The sequence below is a fragment of the Wyeomyia smithii genome, chromosome 2 (assembly GCF_029784165.1).
Source record: "Wyeomyia smithii strain HCP4-BCI-WySm-NY-G18 chromosome 2, ASM2978416v1, whole genome shotgun sequence".
NCBI classification, from domain to species: Eukaryota; Metazoa; Arthropoda; class Insecta; order Diptera; family Culicidae; genus Wyeomyia; species Wyeomyia smithii.
The window spans coordinates 18,503,062-18,523,257 of NC_073695.1; the positions used below are offsets into that span (position 1 = coordinate 18,503,062).

At 39.3% G+C, this 20,196-nt stretch overlaps 1 protein-coding gene across 3 annotated transcripts in view; it reads left to right on the forward strand.

Annotated features, from left to right (window-relative positions):
- Window positions 1-20,196, forward strand: part of LOC129721155 (protein singed wings 2) — a 33,994-nt gene that overhangs the window by 2,130 nt on the left and 11,668 nt on the right. For 2 of the 3 annotated variants that reach the window (XR_008727348.1, XM_055673377.1), the window contains exon 1: window positions 13,797-14,024. The exons of the other annotated variant lie outside the window; for it this stretch is intronic. Coding sequence is in view for 1 of the 2 variants with exons in the window: in XM_055673377.1 (XP_055529352.1) it covers window positions 13,897-14,024 (128 nt within the window). In the remaining variant the exon portion in view is untranslated. Of the gene's footprint in view, window positions 1-13,796; window positions 14,025-20,196 lie in introns of those variants that run through there. 3 annotated transcript variants of the gene reach the window in all.

The following is a 20,196-nucleotide window of genomic DNA, read 5'->3' on the forward strand; positions in this document are numbered from 1 at the left end:
TACCTTCCATCTATCCGGTAGCCGTTCTTTCTCCCGAATCTTGGCACAGATCCATTGCACTTGTATTTCAACAGCGCGCTGGAAAGCTGGTCCACTTCAGCTGCTTTATTGCTTTTCCGGCCAATATTCTCCTCCACTTCTAGGAGACCGGTGACTGAAATCCTGCTCGTGCAACAAGATCAATTGCCATACCCTGTTCGCGCTCTACTACATCGCCGTTCAGATATTCATCGAAGTGCTGCTTCCACCTTCCGATCACCTCACACTAATCCGTAAGGAGGTTACCGTTCTGCACATGCCGGCTTGCGGCATGTAGCCTTTGCGGGAGCTGTGAAGCTTCTTCTAGAACTTCCGAGTGACGTTAGCTTAGTACAGCTCTTCCATCGCTACGCGATCTAGGTCCTCTTATTGGCGCTTCTTCCTTCAGAGGACTGAGTTTTGGCTGATTCGTGCCCATGAGTATTGTTCTATGTTCGCTCTCGTACGGTGTTGCAGATGCGATTTTCTCCTCGATTAACTGTTTGCTTTCGCCGTCAACCCAGTCATTTCTATGACTCGGTGCTCTTCTATCATAAAGCGCCACAGCAGTCCTTTCTATGGCGGCTCGAATGCTCCTCCAGACATCTTCAAAAATAACTGCACCAAACTGCTCTTCCGCGTGTAGCACTTCCTGCAGATGTTTCACGTATTTCTGGGCAACGGCGTCTCGCAGTTGCTCAATATTCGGACGCGGTGTTCGACTTCGGCGGGTATTATACACCGTCGAAAGTTTTGAGCGCATGAACACGGCTACTAGGGAGTGGTCCTATTCTATATTCGCTCTGCGGTATGTGCGAACGGTGATACATCGGAGAAGAACCTGCCGTCGATTAAAACGTTGTCTCTGTCTGTTGGTCGGGTGCTCTCCAGGTAGTTTTGTAGAGATATTTGCGGGGGAAGTACCGTCGGACTACTAATGAGTGACAACTAAAAATTTGGATTTCTTTAGAGGTGAGAGTATGTATATGAAAGTTCTCTTTCACCTCTTGATGCCAGCATTTTTGGTTTTGTTTGTGTATGTCCAGTTCTGTTCAAAATGGCCTTGAAACAAGAAGCATTCTGCAAGCGCATTGTACAGTTCGCTAAGAACTGCACTACAATTTTGGCAAAAAGTTCACGGTAAATCATTTTGAAATCGAAAATCTTCCGGTTTCTATTCTGTATTTTTTCCTGCAAACCCCCCGATGAAAAGTATGTGTTTTGGCCAGATGAAATATTATCGCATTACGTCAAAAAACACAAACGTTCCTAAACAACCACTTGACTCCATTTATACCCCGAATACGCAACCCCAACGAATCTACCTCAGTGTTGTCCAATCGAAGATTTCTTTGGGATTTTGAGCTCTTTCGGCGCATACAGATCAGGTAGAATCAAGAGATGCAACACAGATCAGGTAGAATCAAGAGATGCATTTGAAAAGTGGACTTGAAGGCCGTACAACGCTCTTGTTCCGGCATCATAAGAAAGCTTAGTTCACAATAAATATATCATCATGAGAAATAAATCGGTTTTTCTTTAAATTCATCCACCTTTTCTGACAGCAGTAAAAAAAAAATCAAAACTTTCAGTCGTCATCCGTTATACCACGGGAGGCTGCAAACCGATGACCGTTATCATTAGACACGGCTCGCAGGTTATTTGGCCCGATTACCGGTCTGTACATTGCCTCCCGTTCTACCTATGAATTTATGTCCTTAATGACGCACGTCGTCTGCCACTGGCATCAAGTGTCCAATGTAATTTCAACGTATACACCAAAGTCGCTTTTTACGCGGGGGATACGTGCCGCGTAAAAGATAATCGCGTAAATTCCTGAATCTACGTGAAAAAACGCGTAAATTCCGGATTCCGAAATGAAAAAATGCGAAATCCGCGTAAGAAAAAAACACCGCGTAAATTCCGTAATCTGCGTAAAAAACCGCGTAATTTCCGGAATCCGCGTAAAAATGACCACATAAAAAACCTGCGTAAAAAACTGTAAAAAAGGCGACCTTAGGTGCTTATTACGGGAGTCACTTCACGGTGAAATCAGAGTGAAGTGAACAAAACCCTATTACGGGACTCACGTAACTGAGAAAAACGTCGCAAAGTGACATCTGCCGCGGAATCTGGGTTATTATGAGTGTCATATCAGTGAAGTGAGAACGGAAAAAGCGACGTTCCGCGTGGAATTATTTCACGACCATTTTGAACGGTGAAATGATTCCACGAAGATGCCATAAGTCTCAAAGTTGATGGATTTGTGATCTAATGGTAAATATTGGATTTATTCTTTTATAACGAAGCGAATCAAAAATTTGATCCGTGTCTTAAAGCGGTCAAATTTTCATTTTTTGCCCGATGAAAAAAATGCAAACTAGTTCAGGAAATTTGCGATACCGAAAAAAACATTTTTTTTGATGCCGAATGTCTTAAGCAGGTATTAGACGAAGCAAATATTTGCTATTTTTGGTACGATTTTTATTTGCACAAAATAAAATCTGTATTAAAAAATAGCAAATATTTGCTTCGTCTAAAGCTGCTTTAGAAATGCATCTGGTGTTATCTAAAAAAAACCGGGAAAAAACAACTTTCTGGGACTTGGACATTTTTGAGCTGGGAAACAATCTCATTTCACTTGTCCTATTCTCAATTTCACTTCACTGTCAATCTCACTCTACGGAGGTGATTTTTGTCACCTCACTTGAGGTGGAATCGGGAATAGGTCTAAAAAAGTGAAGTGAGCGTGAGAATGAAATATATTTCACCGTGAAGTGACTCCCGCAATAAGCACCTTAGTGAACTTTTCGTCAAGCAAGGGAGAGTAACACTTTTTCATCCAATAATGAGTAGCTTTTGCGAACGTCTAAGCGAAAAACTGAAAACGATTTGACTTCCGCCTAAATGCTACACACTGCCGTTAATGCATTGGTGGAGGAAAACTGAATTGTCCTTCCGAAATAAAAGTTGTCACTTTACCCCACTCGCTGAGCAACTTCTACCCTACCTGAGGAGCTAATTGGCCAATCTGTCAACCGCTCAAAAAAGATAAAATACACTGAAGCCTTTTAACGCGTATTACGGAATTTACGCAGATTTCAGAACTAACGCTGTTTTTATGCAAATTTCAAAATTTACGCGTTTTTAACGCGGATTTCGGAATTTACACGTTTTTTTACCCCAATTTACGATTTCAGAGTTTTCACGGTTTTTTACCCGAATTTCGGTATTAATCCACGCGTTTTTTTACTCGGATTTCGGAATTTACGCGGTTTTCAGAAATTTCTCGTTTTTTTCGCGAATTTTGAATTCACGTGAAGTTTTACGCAGATCTTACAATTAACGCCATTTTTACCCGGATTTTGGAACTTACGCGTTTTTCACGCGGATTTTTTCCGCGCTACGTGTCTCCTCGTAAAAAAAAATTTAGTGTATCCGCAAAATTGCGAGCTGTTTAATGTAGTTCATATTTTCGCATAAGGAACCATTCAAATATCACATAACGCGGAATTTGGCAATTTTCAATACCCACCCACCCCCATGTAACGCAATTTTACATGTTTGCCACATGCAATATAACGCTCCGCTGAATTCCGCCGCTATAAGCAAGCGTGCACACTCATTAGCAAAGATAAAAAACCGTCAGTAATGGCGCTGTGGCCGCTTTAAACAAAAACCAAAACCGTTTTTATGAAATAAACGGACTTTTTTGGATGGTGATAAATAAAACTGAGACAGATAATTGAGTTTGATAAAGTTACCATGGAAGACAATTATATAAGCTTACTTGCAAAAAAAATTCTACGCCCTCGCGAGCGGTCTTTCGGTAGTTAACCGGAACATTCGCCATGACAGACAAAAACATGCGTGTAGGCATGTATTTGACTTCTTTCATCGTTTTATTTATCAATTCCTCCTCAGTTTTCAGCAAGAATTGTTGGAGTGGGTCTTATGCTTCAGGTTTGTCCAGAAATTCTCGATGGGACGCAGCTGGGGAACGTTGGGCGGGTTGACCGACTTGGATATCACATCGGGTTGACGCCAGATTCGACCAGAACACCACGTCTTTGCCCTTATGGCATTTTCCTTTCTCGCTGATTGTCTGCCACAGCACAACTTCTTGGGGAACTTGGTTTATGAAATCAACTTCAGCTCGGAACTCACTTCCTTCGTGAGGAAAGTAAAATACAAAGTGCCCTGCCAGCCGTTGCCATCCAGGGGGAGATAGGTCTCGTCGTCCATCACCACCGCAATATCGCGATTCGTCGTAAAAATCGATTTGACCATTTTATTCAGCCGCTGTCGCTGGGTCAATGTCTAGAGCTCGGAGACCAGTGGACAGAACTGCTGCTTCCTGACATGTATGTCCATGTTCGCCATGTATTTTTTCACTGTTTGGCCGGTTGCACCGACCTCCCGGCCAAGCGCACGCAGCGGTGTAGCCACTTTTCCCTCGGTCTTCCTCTTCACCATCCTCTAGAGCGTCTTGTCGTTCAGGGTCGTCGGTCGTCCGAAACCGGGCTTTCTTTCAATGCTCTGATTGTTATTCAATAGTGCCAAATGTTGTAGAGGCCGGAACGGGCGTATCCGGTGTCCACAAAAATTGCCGCACGATGTCCGTCTTCGACGCCGCGGGGTACCGTTCTTTGAATGCGCACACTTCTGAACGGAGTAGCTTCATTGTTTTCGCCATAACGGTTAGAGTTCTACTGGTAGAGCTGTCAATTTTTTCTGCCAACTCATGGGTTACTATGATTGATGCTGAAAGGGTAGATTCGTCAGTGCTTGTGAAACTAAACCTACGAAAAATTGGCAATTTTTGCCAATTTAGTGCAAACGTAAGGCAGTAGTTCACACAGTGGTGTTTAAGTGCAACGTTTCAACAAGAACGAAGATTTTTCGAGATTTTTCTTCGAAGAGATATTTCTGTTTTTCTGTGGTAATAGTATAGGTGTTCATATAGAGTATTTGTGCCATTATTCGAACATAACACAGCACAGTGGTTCCGTTTTTTAAGAAGGGCGGTCATAAATATTGTTTTCCTATGTTTTGAGTTGAAAACGTCAATCTTAGTGTATTTTTCGATGCTGAATTCGAAAATCACATCTATTTTGTAGTATTTTCTATGGATTCGTGGTCAAGGGTCATCTAAAATTACTGGTATCTTTTACCAACTTTGGCTTGACTACTATTTTTTACTATGCAATTTTCCAAACTTTTATTGTTCGATGCCAGAAATTTAATGAGTGTATGCATATAAAAGAAGTGTGTTTTTCGATGTGTATTTGGAAATTAGGGATATGTTTGGCTCACAACATTTATTTGATATGGTAATACATATTTAGGAAATTACAAAGAACAAAAAATATAATTCACATAATGTCATAAAAAGTGATAAAATAAAAATCTTTCTGCGTTCTCGGCTGACCACGAAAAAAAACTGTTCTCTCCTTGGTGCTGTTATCATACTTCGATAATAAAAGATAGATCTGCTCTGTTTCATTCAACCATGTGGCATATCTTTTTATGCAGTTGCTCTTTGTTCTATTACATTATTTCAAAGGAACTGATAATCGCGTGCAACTGTAATGTATTCGAGCTATTTATCTAGCTTCAAGTTATAAAAATCCCATAGTGATGAGTGTATAGATTCTAAAACATTTTGTATCTTCTAATGAATTCTTCCAGATTTTTCAGCTCAAATTTTAAAGATATGCATTTTGTGAAATGTACATCTCAGCAATAAACCTAGAAATATATTTACGTTAAAAGGTATTCGTCGAAAAGTGGTTGCCAAGTATTACCACCGAAAAAAACCCTCAAAAACAAAACAAAAACGAAGAATACATCCCAAAAGTGACCATTTTGTATTCACTTCTCACAAACCAATGGGCAGGTCTCGGCAGCCAAATTGTGTTTTGGACATATAAACGATACCTAACGAACATTTTGATGTTTTGTTCTTACGTAAATTCGCTTAAGAACATTGTTGAATTGACAAATGAAAAAAACATTGGTGATATCTATTTATATCAAAATGCACCTATTTCACCGTTGGCTCAGTCGTTAACAACACAATACAACATTCTTAAAACCACAAAAAAAGGCTCAACATTCCTTGTTTTTGGACCTCCATATCAAAAAACCAAAAAAACTATGCGCACTTCCAAGTCCCACAGTAAACAATTCCTTCGTAATACAACACAATAATTGATGCCATTGTTAGCTTCAGACTACAAAGGATGCTGAGAGGTGAAGAAATACCAAAATAATGAAATTTGATTTTTGGCTTTATGACCTATAGGGGAACCACTGTGCACAGCTGGCTTGTTAGATCAGCATCGTACCTCAAGACCTGCTGAGATGTACCCGGGACGAGGAATTTGGGTGTCAACCCCCTAGGTTACGGTAAACTGATCTTGCAGCCAGTAGGAGAAATGTATATAATTTTCGTTTCTTTAAGGGGTAATATCTACCAAATGCTCAAAAAACAAGTCTTTTTTCATGATTTTTTTACAGGACATTTGAGATGTAAGGTATATAAATAATATATCATTGGATTGAGCAACTCTTGCAGAATAGAAAAAATATTTTTATTGCTATTTTTGTTACAAAATGGCGGCTGTGCAGCGATTGCCCCGTGAACCGCTTTTTTTAATTTGGTCCGCGGCGAGCAGTAGAAGTCGTGCCCAACTCCACCTATAACAAAAACAAAAAATTTCTCATTATCTACATAAGTGTCGCTAGTGCAGTACACATGATTATATTTTTAGAATTTTTCTTCGCAAAATGGCAACGGTTTGAAAAAAAGCTCTATTCCGACAAAAAAACATCGACTTTAATTGTTTATAACTTTAGTTGTTGTTAATCAATCGCTAAAATTGTGTGTACTTCACTTGATAATCTAATGAAGAAGCTAAATTTAAAATTTTGTTTAAAGTTTCAAAATGCTATGAATCTTGAGAATCTCAATAACAAAGCCCCTAATAATTTTTTTTACCTTCAGTCAACTATCCCTGCGCCGTAAAGTTGTCCTTCCGGGGTTTTTATTTTCCTCTTCTTTCTTCTTGTCATCTGATCTGGCTGCGCCTAGCTTCTTTCGCGATATCAGATATCGAAAAAAGTTGTTCGGTAGAAATTGATTTAAACGAACTTTGAGTTTAGATCTGTAATTGGGCGATGTAGATTTTGATTCTTGGATAGTTTTAGCATGATTTAGGCCAATAAAAAAAGTGGCGAAAACAATTTTTTTTTGGTAGATATTATTATTGATGAATTGATAATTATTTCCGCGGATGATACCCTTTTAAGGCCGACGACATAGTAAGCGCGAATGGCGTCGCGAAGCGCTTATCGTTGCTATGGAATTTAATTTAAAAAAACAGTAAATGATTTCGACCAATCACAGTTGAAAACAAGGTCAAATATCATCTTATATGGATATTTTCAAGAACCACAAAACGACCCCAGACTAGTGCTGGGACTTTTAACCGGATATATTCGTGATCCGGTTATCCAAAGCTCGGATCACTGATAGGTAAACGAAAACTATCCGAATATTCGGATACGGATAATCGAATAGTCGGATATCCGGATATCTACTATCTGGATATCCGAATTTTTTTTCTGTCTTTTATAGACCATTAAAATAAAATGTAACGCGCAAAACGGCTTTTTCCACAACCCCCAACCCTCGTAACTATTTCATTAAACTATGTTCGGATATAGAATCCGGATATCCGACTATCCGAAAATCCGGATATCTTGTCGGATAATATCCGGATATTCGGTTGATCCGGATTTTAGATATTTGTCGGATATCCGAGGCCGGATATCCGGATATCTTAATCCGGATAGTCCCAGCACTACCCCAGACGTCGTTTTGAGGCTCAAAGTGGCAACTTCCAGTTTATGAAAATCACTGAAAATGGTGCCCAGAGACCGGAAATCAGTACCAGGCGCACTCTTACACTCAATTATTCAGTATGCTTCTAGTTTTCGGAAAGCAACCAAAGTTGGTCAAATACCGCCTAATATGAGTACTTTCGCAATCGACATGGCAAGGTTGCAATTTCCGGCTTCTAGAAATCAGCCAAAATTGACTAAATACCACCTAATATGAGTATTTCCGAAACCGGGACGATATACACAGGTTCCGAAAGAACCATTTTAGGAACATATTACCAAAATATCCAAAACCACAGAAATGGAAGTAATTTCGTGAACTTTAAACCAATTATTGTAAGATTTTTTTCAAATATTCGTAAAATTTCTTAGTTTTAGATTATATCCCTAGAAGACCGGAACTCCGAGAATGAGGAAAAACATCCAGGCACCGATGACGCTGAAAAGTAAATAATTTACTGGTGCTAAAACCATTGAAACCGGATGAAAATTGCGAAAGTTACAAGAGCTTAGTTTGCGGGTTATTTGTTGAGCACATCACGGTTAATACGAATATGAAAAAAGTGTCAAGCTTTATAACTCAAACTGAAACACAGTCCTAATAATAAAATTTTTCAAACCTTCCCAGACTCCCGAAAAAGGTTTCAAGAAGTGATTCGTCTAACCTTACGAACCCTAGTAAATCAAGTGTATCCATCGATTTTTTCCTGAAGTTCGTTATTTTTAATTAAGTGAGAACAATTGTTTATATGTCACGACCCCGTGAAGCTACTGCAAATTAACCAGAAAATAAACTATTATGAAACAATAAACACTTGACCTAGCATGTTCCCAGTAGGTATATAAATTGGTATAACAGTACTTTTTATTCTGATTGAAACTACTACTTCGCTCAGTTAACTTTGTGCATACACAAAACCGATAACACTCTCGAGACGCTAGGCGAAACCATCCAGGATGAAGTTTTTCGATTGCGTTCTGTTTCTGTTCCTATTAGGTACAGCCGCCGCTTGGTCGGCACCTGATCCTGGTCAGATTTTGCTTAGTCGGCGATCTCTAAGCTGCGTCGACGCAACCTGCTATGAAGGCTGCAAAAAAGGAGGTCAAGCCAGCGGAAAGTGCGAGATAGGAAGGTGCTTCTGTTCTTATATTTAGAGTTGCTCTATTTATATATATGTACATGAAATTAATTTTTGTTAGACGAATTAATAATTCAAAATAGAGGTTTTCCATCATGCCAAATCGTCCTTTCATTATTACTACTTATTACTACTTTTAAAGTAGTTTAAGTGCGCAAGTGCATGATCGTTGTTAAAACAAATACTTTCACTTGGTTGAAACTTTCCTTATTTCGTGATTATTTTACAGGTTTCGTCATTCAACTTGACTATTTCTTCTATAATATGGAATAACACTAAGTAAACATATTGATTTGTTTACTAACTCAATCATCTTGAGTGAAGCTAATTCTGTCTTTGAACTTGAATATTGATTTGTGTACCAATTCAATCCTCTCGAGTGAAGTTATTTTCGTCTTTCCACTTGAATATTAATGTATTTACCAAGTCATACCTCACAAGTGAAGTTAATTTCGTCTTTCAACCTGAATACTGATTTGTTTGCCTGTGTAATCCCCTTGAGTGAAGTTAAATTATAAAGCAATCAAACCTGCACGATTTCACATTCCGCCCCCGGAACTTGATCTTCGGTTATGCATCATACCGTTAGGGTACAGGACTATAGCGGAACTAGTGCACGATGCTACTAATAGTACCAGCCTCCTAAATGGGATTTCGAACATACGACAACTTGTTAGACTTGTATCGTCTAGTACTAAAAGACAATGGCGCACATTGGGGGAGAGTTTTTGGAGTTTTTGCACGATCATCAACGAAGTATTGATTGGTACCTTTCCCGCCAAAGCACATCTTAATCGAGAATAACTTTTTGCGAGGAATGAGTAATATTTGCGATCGGATTGATTAATGCTTGTTTTTTTCCTTTAGTAACCAGTTTGAAGGTTACCCCCGATACGCAAGCAAAATGTTCTGTGGGGAATTACCGCACATTATTTGACATTTATTTGGGTATTCAAAAGGGTGAAAATAAATTATTTTTTTTCTGCAAACCGCGTTCCGTTTAACCGATGCTAAGCAACTATTACGACTTGGTAGCCAATTTTTTGCTTGGTATCGGTTTTCTATAAACTTATAGAAAATCATTTTGTTCATGAATTTCTAGACAACCAGGTCAGAAAAACAATTTCTCTAAGATTTCAATGAAATACGGAATCAAAACTATAAAAAATAGTTCGAAGATCAAGAAAAAAATAGGCGAAGGAACTAGGGTGAAAGGAAGCCAAAACAGGAGTAAAAGCTCCACGAATTCAAACGCATTGTTTAACGCATTATGGACAATTAACAACTATATAGGTAACAATTCACCTATCCTTCCTTATCCTTCCAGCTGGTCTTGAGGTACGATGCCTAACAACCGAGTCGTCGTAGGTTCGAGTTTCGGTTCGGGAGAGACTGTTATTGTCAGTAGGATCATAGCGCAAACCCCGCAATTGTCCTGTACTTTAAACAGTTGGCTACGAAGTCTGTGTAAAATAAAAAGAAAGTCGAGTTCCGGTACGGAATGTAGCCTTGATGCTTTGCTTTACTTTAGGTGAATTATTCATAATATTTCGATTTTCTTGTATTCTAATGCTGCAGTTAAAATTATGAGACGATATAAGATCTACCGTCTCCCGGTGATCGGATGTCCAGAGGCCGTAGAGTACCTATATCGTGCGTGAAATGTATGATAAAGATTGCACCACCAACCTAGGTGGATCAGATCATTACCTTTCCAATAATATTCACTTTCTCCTATGATACTTTGAATTATGCAGAGGATTCTATAACCAGAAAACAGCAAACATGAGAGTTTGAAATAGTTTTGTTGGATGCAACTCTCTGTTGCTGAATGAATACACGATGCATAGGAAGGAAAAGAGCGGTACGAGGAAAAATCATGAGAACTATTATGGCTGGAAAAACAAAATACTTCTAAAAAGTTATCAGTTATAAAACATATTTATACACTCGTCAACCCACTTTTAAAAGTTGTAGCTTCAGGGCTATTATATCAATTCGTTCCAGCAAAATAGGTACAACACCAATATGATTAGCACCTAACCGCCAATTATCAATCCAAACCAAAGCGCATCTATATCAGTCGGAGATTGCTATTTTCAAAGAGTGAGTAACACCTGCCTACAAAAAACGCAATTTCAAGCCCGTTTTTTCCTTTAGTAACCAGTTTGAAGGTAACCCCCGATACGCAAGCAAAATGTTCTGTGGGGAATTACCGCATATGATTTTACAATGGTTTGTGACGAAAATGGCATTGAAAAGGGTGCAAAAATAAATAAAATTCTTCGAACAAACCACCTCTTGCTCAACTAATAATGTTGAACAGGTATTACTTTTTGTCTAAGCATTTGTTGCTGCTTTTTTGGAGTACGACGGAACGATAACGAGTACATAATAATTTTCCATTGTTCTACAATTATTTAATCAACTATCAAATTCCAAAAATAAATCCCAATTTAGAAATTCTTTTTTTTATTTTTATTTCTTTACTGAGGTGGCCTTTAGCCATAGACTGAGTCGCCACCGTGCTATTTTAATTATTGCAATTTTTGCAATCTTTTTGCCTTTCTCCTAGAAAGGTATAGCAATCACTGGAAAAACCAAAGGTATAAAAGTGGTCCCAATGGCCGAATGTCATATACCACTCGACCCCTTTCGACGAACTGAGCATTTTCTGTATGCATGTATGTATGTGTGTATGTGTGTGTGTGTGTGTATGTATGTGCAACTTTTTTTCTCACTCACTTTTCTTAGAGATGGCTGGACCGATTTTCATAAAATTAATTGCAAATGAAAGGTCTAGTTGCGTCATAGGTTGCTATTGAATTTCATTGTAATCGGATTTTTAGTTTAGAGGTTATGTATCAAAATGTAAAAATCACGAAACATCAATATCTCAAAACCACACAACCGATTTTAATAAAATTGGTTTCAAATGATCGGGCTGTCTCCAAAACCCTTAACTTTTGAATTTCGTAATGATTGAACATATGGTTCAAAAGTTATGTAAAGAAAAGTTATCCTGAGGTTGTTTAAACTCACTCATGTTTCTCAGAGATGGCTGAACCGATTTTCAGAAAATCAGTGTCAAATGGATGGTCTAGTTACCCCATAAGACCCTATTGATTTGTTTTGCAATCGGACTATTACTTTGCCTGTTATGTTTAAAAATGTGAAATCCAGCTATGAAAAGAAACATATTCCAAGACAACTTACTTGGACTCACTCATATTTCTCAGAGATGGTTGACCCGATTTCCACAGAATCAGTATCAAATAAAAGGTCTACCTACCTCATAACACCCTATTGAATTTTGCAGTAATCGGACTGTAACTTCGTCTGTAATGTATCGAAATGTGAAAATCACGAAACTTCATTATCTTAGAAACTACACAACCGATTTGAACAATATTGATATCAGATGAACGGGCTAGTTAAGGGTTAACTAATAAATTATGATTGAACACGTGGTTTCAAAGTTTGGCTGCCCCATACGTTACCTTTTCATTTGATTGTAATCAAACTTAAGCAAGCGTTATGTTTTAATTTGTAAAACAACGAAAGTCTATTATCTCAAGTATTACACGACTTATTTGAACATAACTAGTGTCATACAAATGAGTCATCTCTCAAACTTACAAATAACAAACTTCATAACAATTTGATATGCTGTTTAAAAGTTTTAGAAAGAAAACAAATTCAAAGACTATTCAACACTTTACCTGCTTCGATCATCGTACTATCTGAACGTTCCCGGCATCGCTCGTGATTAAATTGTTCGAAATTAAGAGTCATTGCTTTTATTTCGCTATTTCTTAAGTACTAACATTACGTCAAATTTCATATTTTATACTTTAATTACAACATCAATATTTTAGAACCCAAAGAGTGGATAAACATTTATTGGATTTAAGCATTCATGTAAATCTATTTTTACAAATAATAAGTTTGAATGAGAAAGGCTGAGTCTGACCGCTAGGTGGATTAATTTAGGTTTTTTTTAATCATGCGTTCAATTTAAGTTTATAGTTTATCAGTAAAGTTTGTAAAATTTGAAAATATATTTTCAACAACAAATTATTAGGGAAGATAAAATAAATAATATCAATGATTCAGGGGAATAAACATCAAAAATCAACAAAATAACATGCTTTCGAAATGACAGGATTGTAACGTTAAATAGAACATGTTCGAAACTAAATAAACTTCATTGTTTATCCTAAAATATTCTATGAAACCTAAATTACAAATCAACGTTACAATACTGTTCTTGTTTTTTAATTTGACAAAACTAAATTGATTTAAGCCGAACCGAATTGTTATTCCGGTCGTGTAAGTGTGTACTTGTATTCATTATGCATTATGCATTTATTATACATGTTTCATTATAGAACCAAAACGAGGCAAATCAACAATCGCTTTTCGACCGGCACTATTATTTTTTGTGCTTCTAGAAAGTATTGTCCTCGTACCGAGTTAAACCGTGCCCACATCACGCCCAGTACCTAATTGATGACAAAAAAGTAAATAATCGATTTGTAAACTTGTAACCCTACTTGAAAGATGCTGCGAGGAAGCTTCTTCTCTACCAACTCGTACGGTGCAAGCTGTTATTTGTCTGGGTACTATCAGATATCATCCAATTCACATCCCGATCTCGATAAACTACGCGCAGACAGACGCATCCTCTCGCACCTCGGCGAGGCAGAAAATCATCAAATTTACTCCACAGCGCGATATCAGTTGAATTCCGTCCGCGTTCGGGTGCGGTTAATTTACGCGGAATCGACTTCTCGGAACGTTATAATGTCGATACTAGCGGAGGAAGTGGATGCTGGCGGTTGCTAAGCGTGCCGGATTTCGGTGTTTACATGCGTGTACCATAGTCAAGTGCTCCGGGCCCCGGGCAATTATGGTGTCCCTTGTACTGCTACGGATTTGGTGGATTTCATTAGCACTGTAAGGTTTAGTATGCGGCAGCTGATGCTCACTGGGGCATATCAAGTGTCGTACATGTGACTCTGTTTTCGTATATTTATATTTATAAGTAATTATCGCGCAGCAGGTGAATGTCAGCAACAATATTTATTCTTTCATTGCGAATGCTGTGATTTACGTGAGATACCTAGAATTACGCAATTTTGTTTTACCTGACAATTTTTTTTAACTGTCTTGAATTCTTGATTATGAGAAGTGCTGATGAAATTAATTTGATATCCGTTAAAGTAAGGTGAATTGAGCGCAATACAGAAAGCAGACGACTGGTACTCTAGGAATATGACAGATTTTGTATGCTCAGCCGAAATTGTGACAATCTGCATACCAATGAATGTCAATACTTGCGAAAGATTTCTTTGTTTACACACAAAGCAGACCAAAGTTTGATTGATTATTGAACCTTCTTCGGCTACTACGGATTACACGAACTTGACCCGGAATTTAAGCTTGCATGTTTTTACTTGCGACGGATATCGCTTCTATTTTTTAAATTTGAAGTAATCATGGTGCAGCAAGTAGATAAAGGCAAGAAAAAATAATCTTGCACCTGATAACTGGAGACTGCACTTACTGAGAGTAGCTTGCCAATTACCTGGAATCAATAGAGTGCATTTTTTGAGCTTCATTGAAAGTAACAAGAGGTAACAGCTTCACTGCCAAAGAAACAAATCATGCTTCGAGCTACTAAGAATGTGATCCGGTGCTAAATAAGCTTCTATAAAACCGGTTCAATAATTTTTGACACAGGACGTCTAGGGCTCTAATTAAAATTTCCCTCACAACGTATACAGTTATTGATGAAAGGGTTTGGACAACTAAAACACAATATGGGTATTCATGTCGAGCTCGTATACAAATACCCAGCCGTAAAAATACTCACCTCCATTGACGAGTAATGAAAGATACACAGTTTACGGCTGAGTATTTGTATACGCGCTCGATGTGAAGGCCCCTAATAAATGTTCGCCCTTATCACGAAGTAGTCCGAAAGTAGTTGAAGATTCTGAAGTTTCGAAATTGGTTAGTATTGTAAGATCTCTGCTGATAATTTTTGGTAGTGTATGAATTTTTTTATATCAAGAGGATTTGCTTACTATAGGCCCGAATACACACACGGTGTGACAAAGCCTTCCTGACGAAAATTGTCAGTACCTTCTTGAAACCTTCTAATGTGCCTTCTAGCATCTACCACCTTCCACTCGTCTGCACGGAAGGCGCAATCACGCCGTCTCGAACCTCACCGTGTACCATCCTTCTTGTCATCATGCTACCCAATTCATGTTTGTTTATGTTTGTTGAAAGAAAAAATAAGGCAACACACTTCTAGAATCACCAGCAGACGGAAAATGATACAACACGGCGTTGCCAGCGCCTTCGCCAAAAGAAGGCGACACAAGACAGCGTGGAAGCATATACTAAAGAGACATAGATATCCAAGTTGGGCTTCGCTGCATATAATCTCAAAGCAACACTATGAACTTGCCATCTGTAGGCCGTTGGGTGAACTAAAGCATATCCACTCGGAAAAATATCATGGTACTCCTTATCATTTCAGTGGTGAGCTTGACCATATTCTCACACCCAGAAAAATATCATGTTACTTTCAATCAGATTTGTACGGCGGTTTATCGACTTTACAATATAATCTAGATGATTTGCAATTTCAATTTATTACAACAACACTGCAAATAAACCTCGCGTAATTTTACAAATAAGCATGAGTCCCAAAATGTAAAAATCTCATAGATACTCTCATCGAATTGTCGAAGGTGACAAAAAGAAAAAAAAGCTTCACATTCACTTAAATTATTTTAACATTGTTTATGTTGTACTTCACGTACGTGAATTTTGACGAAATAAGTTATGCTACGATTTTCAACGCAGGAATGTAAAACCTTAGTTAAAAATAGCGTTTAGCGGTATTCACAAAAATAAATATTGTATCGTTTTTAAATAGAACTTAAAAGGATGAGTAAAAATTTCCAAATTTGATTTCTTTGCAAATATTAATTAATCGATTTAAACATTCAAGCAAGGAATAGTAAAATTGATAATGAATGCGATCACAAAAAATAATCTGCAAAGGAAGCTACAAACCGAATAGGAGAACATTCTACAGCATTATTCGACGGCTGAGGCAGAATTATTAACCCAACCAGTTCCGCAAAGGGATTAAAGCTGTATAGCGGTTTTCAATCGGCTATTAAAATTGGTACAAACAACAACTTCATACATTTTGCTCGCAACACCTTTATAACGGTGCCATCTGATGACCTTAAAACTGTGATTATTAGCAAAATCGATTTATCATGCTCAATCCGCTAGATGAAAACGAAAACAAGATGGCAATACCGTATAAGATTATTGAAAATTAGATGACAGGACCATACAATGATATTGGAAAATATGCTTCACCTTCACCACCTTGTCGTCATCACCAAATTAACAGTATATAAATTAGTTCAATTTTCGTTCACGCGCAGCGAAACTCGTGTCCACTGCATACTGCAAGAGTAACGTATTGTGTACTAGTCATCTTTGCTTATGCTTAAAAACATATTGTTGAAACGACTATGAACGATTAGTCATACTATCATCAAAATAATTTAGTCATACTATCATCAAAATAAACAAATTTTAGTCCTGTTGTAATCAGCGAAGGAAAAATATCACCTCTAGCGATTAATGAATACATATAAAACAAGCCTAGGATGCGTTGACATCGTCGTCAGTATGCGAAAAACTAAGTATCGGTGCTGGTGCACTCTTTTTGCTTTCCTCTTTACGATATATTTCTATTCATTAGTGTACACCACAATACGTGGTTCTCAATGTGCATACCTCGTTATATGAAGTTATTCGTCTCTGTTACAGAGAGCGATCAGAACTTGTTATATCCTTATTCTTTTGACCCATGAAAATGATTTTTTGTCAGAAAAAGAAAGAAAATGACAGTGTATGCTCTCATACTCTCGCTTAAACTCAACCGCTGCCGAAGTAGTTCCTTCCCCCACACATTCCTCTCACCGCACCCAACCTCTGCTGCTGTTCAGGCGACATGATTTTCTCCTGTTGCTATCCTTTATTCCCGTAACTACCGGCCTATGGAGAGACAAACGCAACGATCGAATCGCTTCTCAGAGCTGATGTAGTCTAGTCATGTGTTTGTTTTCTCCCAGAAACCTATGCACCCTATCATCATTTCATTATAGGTTGAGAGGATTCGAGTTTAGTCCCGGCCTGTACACATCGTGAAGTGCACATATGATGAATAAACTACGATTGCATCATATTCGTTTCGTTTCCATCACTGGGTAATAAATCATTATTATTATCTAGACCATATTGATTAGTCTGTTAAAAACACCGCACAAATCTGACTAAGCCAAAATAATAGCAATTACCTTAATATTTTTCTGTGTGTGCTCATTAAATGTAGTTCACCCAACCGCCATCATCCTCGGAGGGGCGCCACATTTTTGTTGCCCGTATTGTTGGTTGAGTTGGATATCTATGTTTCAATAATCTAAGGTGGAAGGCACAATGCGTCTACACGGAAGGCAGTTAAGTACGCAGCCGAAGGCGGCAAACGACTACCTTTTTTACTAGAAGGCACAGCTAGAAGGTTCTAAATGAAAGGCGTCCCAACGGAAGGCGCGTTTCCGCCTTCTAACTTGGATGGAGGAGGCGTCATTACGCCGTGAGTGTATTTGGGCCTTATGTAATAATAGTATCTAGCGGACTGCAGTGATCATCCTGTTTGTACGAAAGAAAGAGTAGTAGGTACTCGAAGTACAAGTTGAAACATCAAAGTATCATTTTTCATTCTGTGCCGAACACGCATCAGTACTGGACGTGTTTGGTGATCGGTCCGATAGAGTATAAAACAAAAGACGTGTGAACAAGTGTTGGCATTGTTTGCCTGGTCGAGTGAAATAAATCCGGGTTCAAGGTCGTTCCTTTGTGCAACTGTTTCGCATCGTGACTGCCAGCTGGTGCGTAAGCCGATTTGGCTGCTGGCTGGATTGTGCTACAGCAGTGGACGAGACACAAACGAGGAAAAAGAAGAAGCCATCAGTGTCAGCGAGTCGTATCGCTGTGTGGAGTGATCTCACACCTGGCTCGCTGCTGGTGGCTGTTTGGTGCTGCTGTATTGGTGCTGCTGGCTGTAACGGCTGCTACTTCGAACGATCGGACAACCAACCTTACTGGAAGGGAGAAATAAAAAGGTACGTGTTCTTGTCAGCGCTAGTGCGCTAGACTTAAGATGGATGTAGATCCCTCGCCTCCCGCGCCACCATCCCCGAACCCCTCTGACCCTGACCCTTCTGTTACCCCCTCCCCTGTTCATTCTTCAGTCCCCCCTCGCCCCAGGCTTTACCCAGACGGAGCCCAGGGCAGCTATACTGTTTATTTTCGGCCAAAGGCAGGACCGAAATCGAAAAAGTTGAACCTCTTGCAGATTTCTAAAGACCTGACGAAGGAGTACAAGGGCGTGACCGAAATTTCCAAGGTCCGGCCTAACAAGCTCCGTGTCGTGGTCGGTAACCTGAAAGAGGCCAACGATATAGCTTGCTCTGAGCTCTTCACACGCGAGTATCGCGTTTACATACCCGCACGAGACGTGGAGATCGACGGTGTCATAACCGATTCGAGTCTGTCCGTCGAGTGTATACTGCAAAGTGCCAAAGGGTGCTTTAAGAACAAAACGTGTCCCGAAGTAAAGGTGCTCGACTGCAAGCAATTGCGGTCAGCATCGATCATCGGTGGCAAAACAGTATACACTCCGTCAGACTCGTTTCGAGTTACGTTCGCCGGGTCTGCACTACCAAGCCACGTCTCGATCCACCGGGTTCGTCTCCCTGTGAGGCTCTACGTGCCCCGCGTCATGAACTGCCTGAATTGCAAGCAGTTAGGCTCTACCCGGCAATGCCAAGAGGCGCTTGTTGAACTTGTTCAATAAGTTCCTGGAGCAAAACATTGTACCGCAGGATTGGAGGCAAGTGAAGGTGATCGCCATCCAAAAACCAGGGAAACCAGCTTCTAATCACAACTCTTATAGGCCGATTGCAATGCTATCCTGTATCCGGAAATTGATGGAAAAAATGATACTCCGTCGTTTAGACCACTGGGTCGAATCAAATGGTCTACTATCAGAAACTCAATTTGGCTTCCGCCGTGCCAAAGGGACGAATGATTGTCTTGCGTTGCTTTCAACAGATATTCAGCTGGCGTATGCTCGTAAAGAACAAATGGCATCTGCGTTCTTGGACATTAAGGGGGCTTTTGATTCCGTTTCTATTGACATTCTTTCGGGTAAACTTCACCGACAAGGATTTTCTCCAATTTTGAACAATTTTTTGCACAACTTGTTGTCCGAAAAGCACATGCATTTTACGCATGGCGATTTGGCAACTTTTCGCATTAGCTACATGGGTCTTCCCCAGGGCTCATGTTTAAGCCCCCTTCTTTACAACTTTTATGTAAATGACATCGACGAATGTCTGGCAAATTCATGCACGATAAGACAACTTGCAGACGACAGTGTAATCTCTGTTACAGGAGCCAAAGCTGCCGATTTGCAAGGACCATTGCAAGATACCTTGGACAATTTGTCTGCTTGGGCTTTACAGCTAGGTATCGAATTCTCTCCGGAGAAGACTGAGATAGTAGTTTTTTCTAGGAAGCATGAACCTGCTCAGCTTCAAACACAATTAATGGGTAAAACGATTTCTCAGGTTTTGGTACACAAATATCTTGGTGTCTGGTTCGACTCTAAAGGCACCTGGGGTTGTCACGTGAGGTATCTGATGAAAAAATGTCAACAAAGAGTGAATTTTCTTCGTACAATAACCGGACAATGGTGGGGAGCCCATCCAGGAGACCTTATAAGGCTTTACCAAACAACGATATTGTCTGTTATTGAATACGGGTGTTTCTGCTTCCGCTCCGCAGCAAACACACATTTGATCAAACTGGAGCGAATACAATATCGTTGTTTGCGTATCGCCTTAGGTTGCATGCAGTCGACCCATACGATGAGTTTGGAGGTTTTAGCTGGAGTACTACCATTGAAAAACCGCTTCTGGAGCCTGTCTTCTCGTATTCTAATCAAATGTGAGGTCTTGAACCG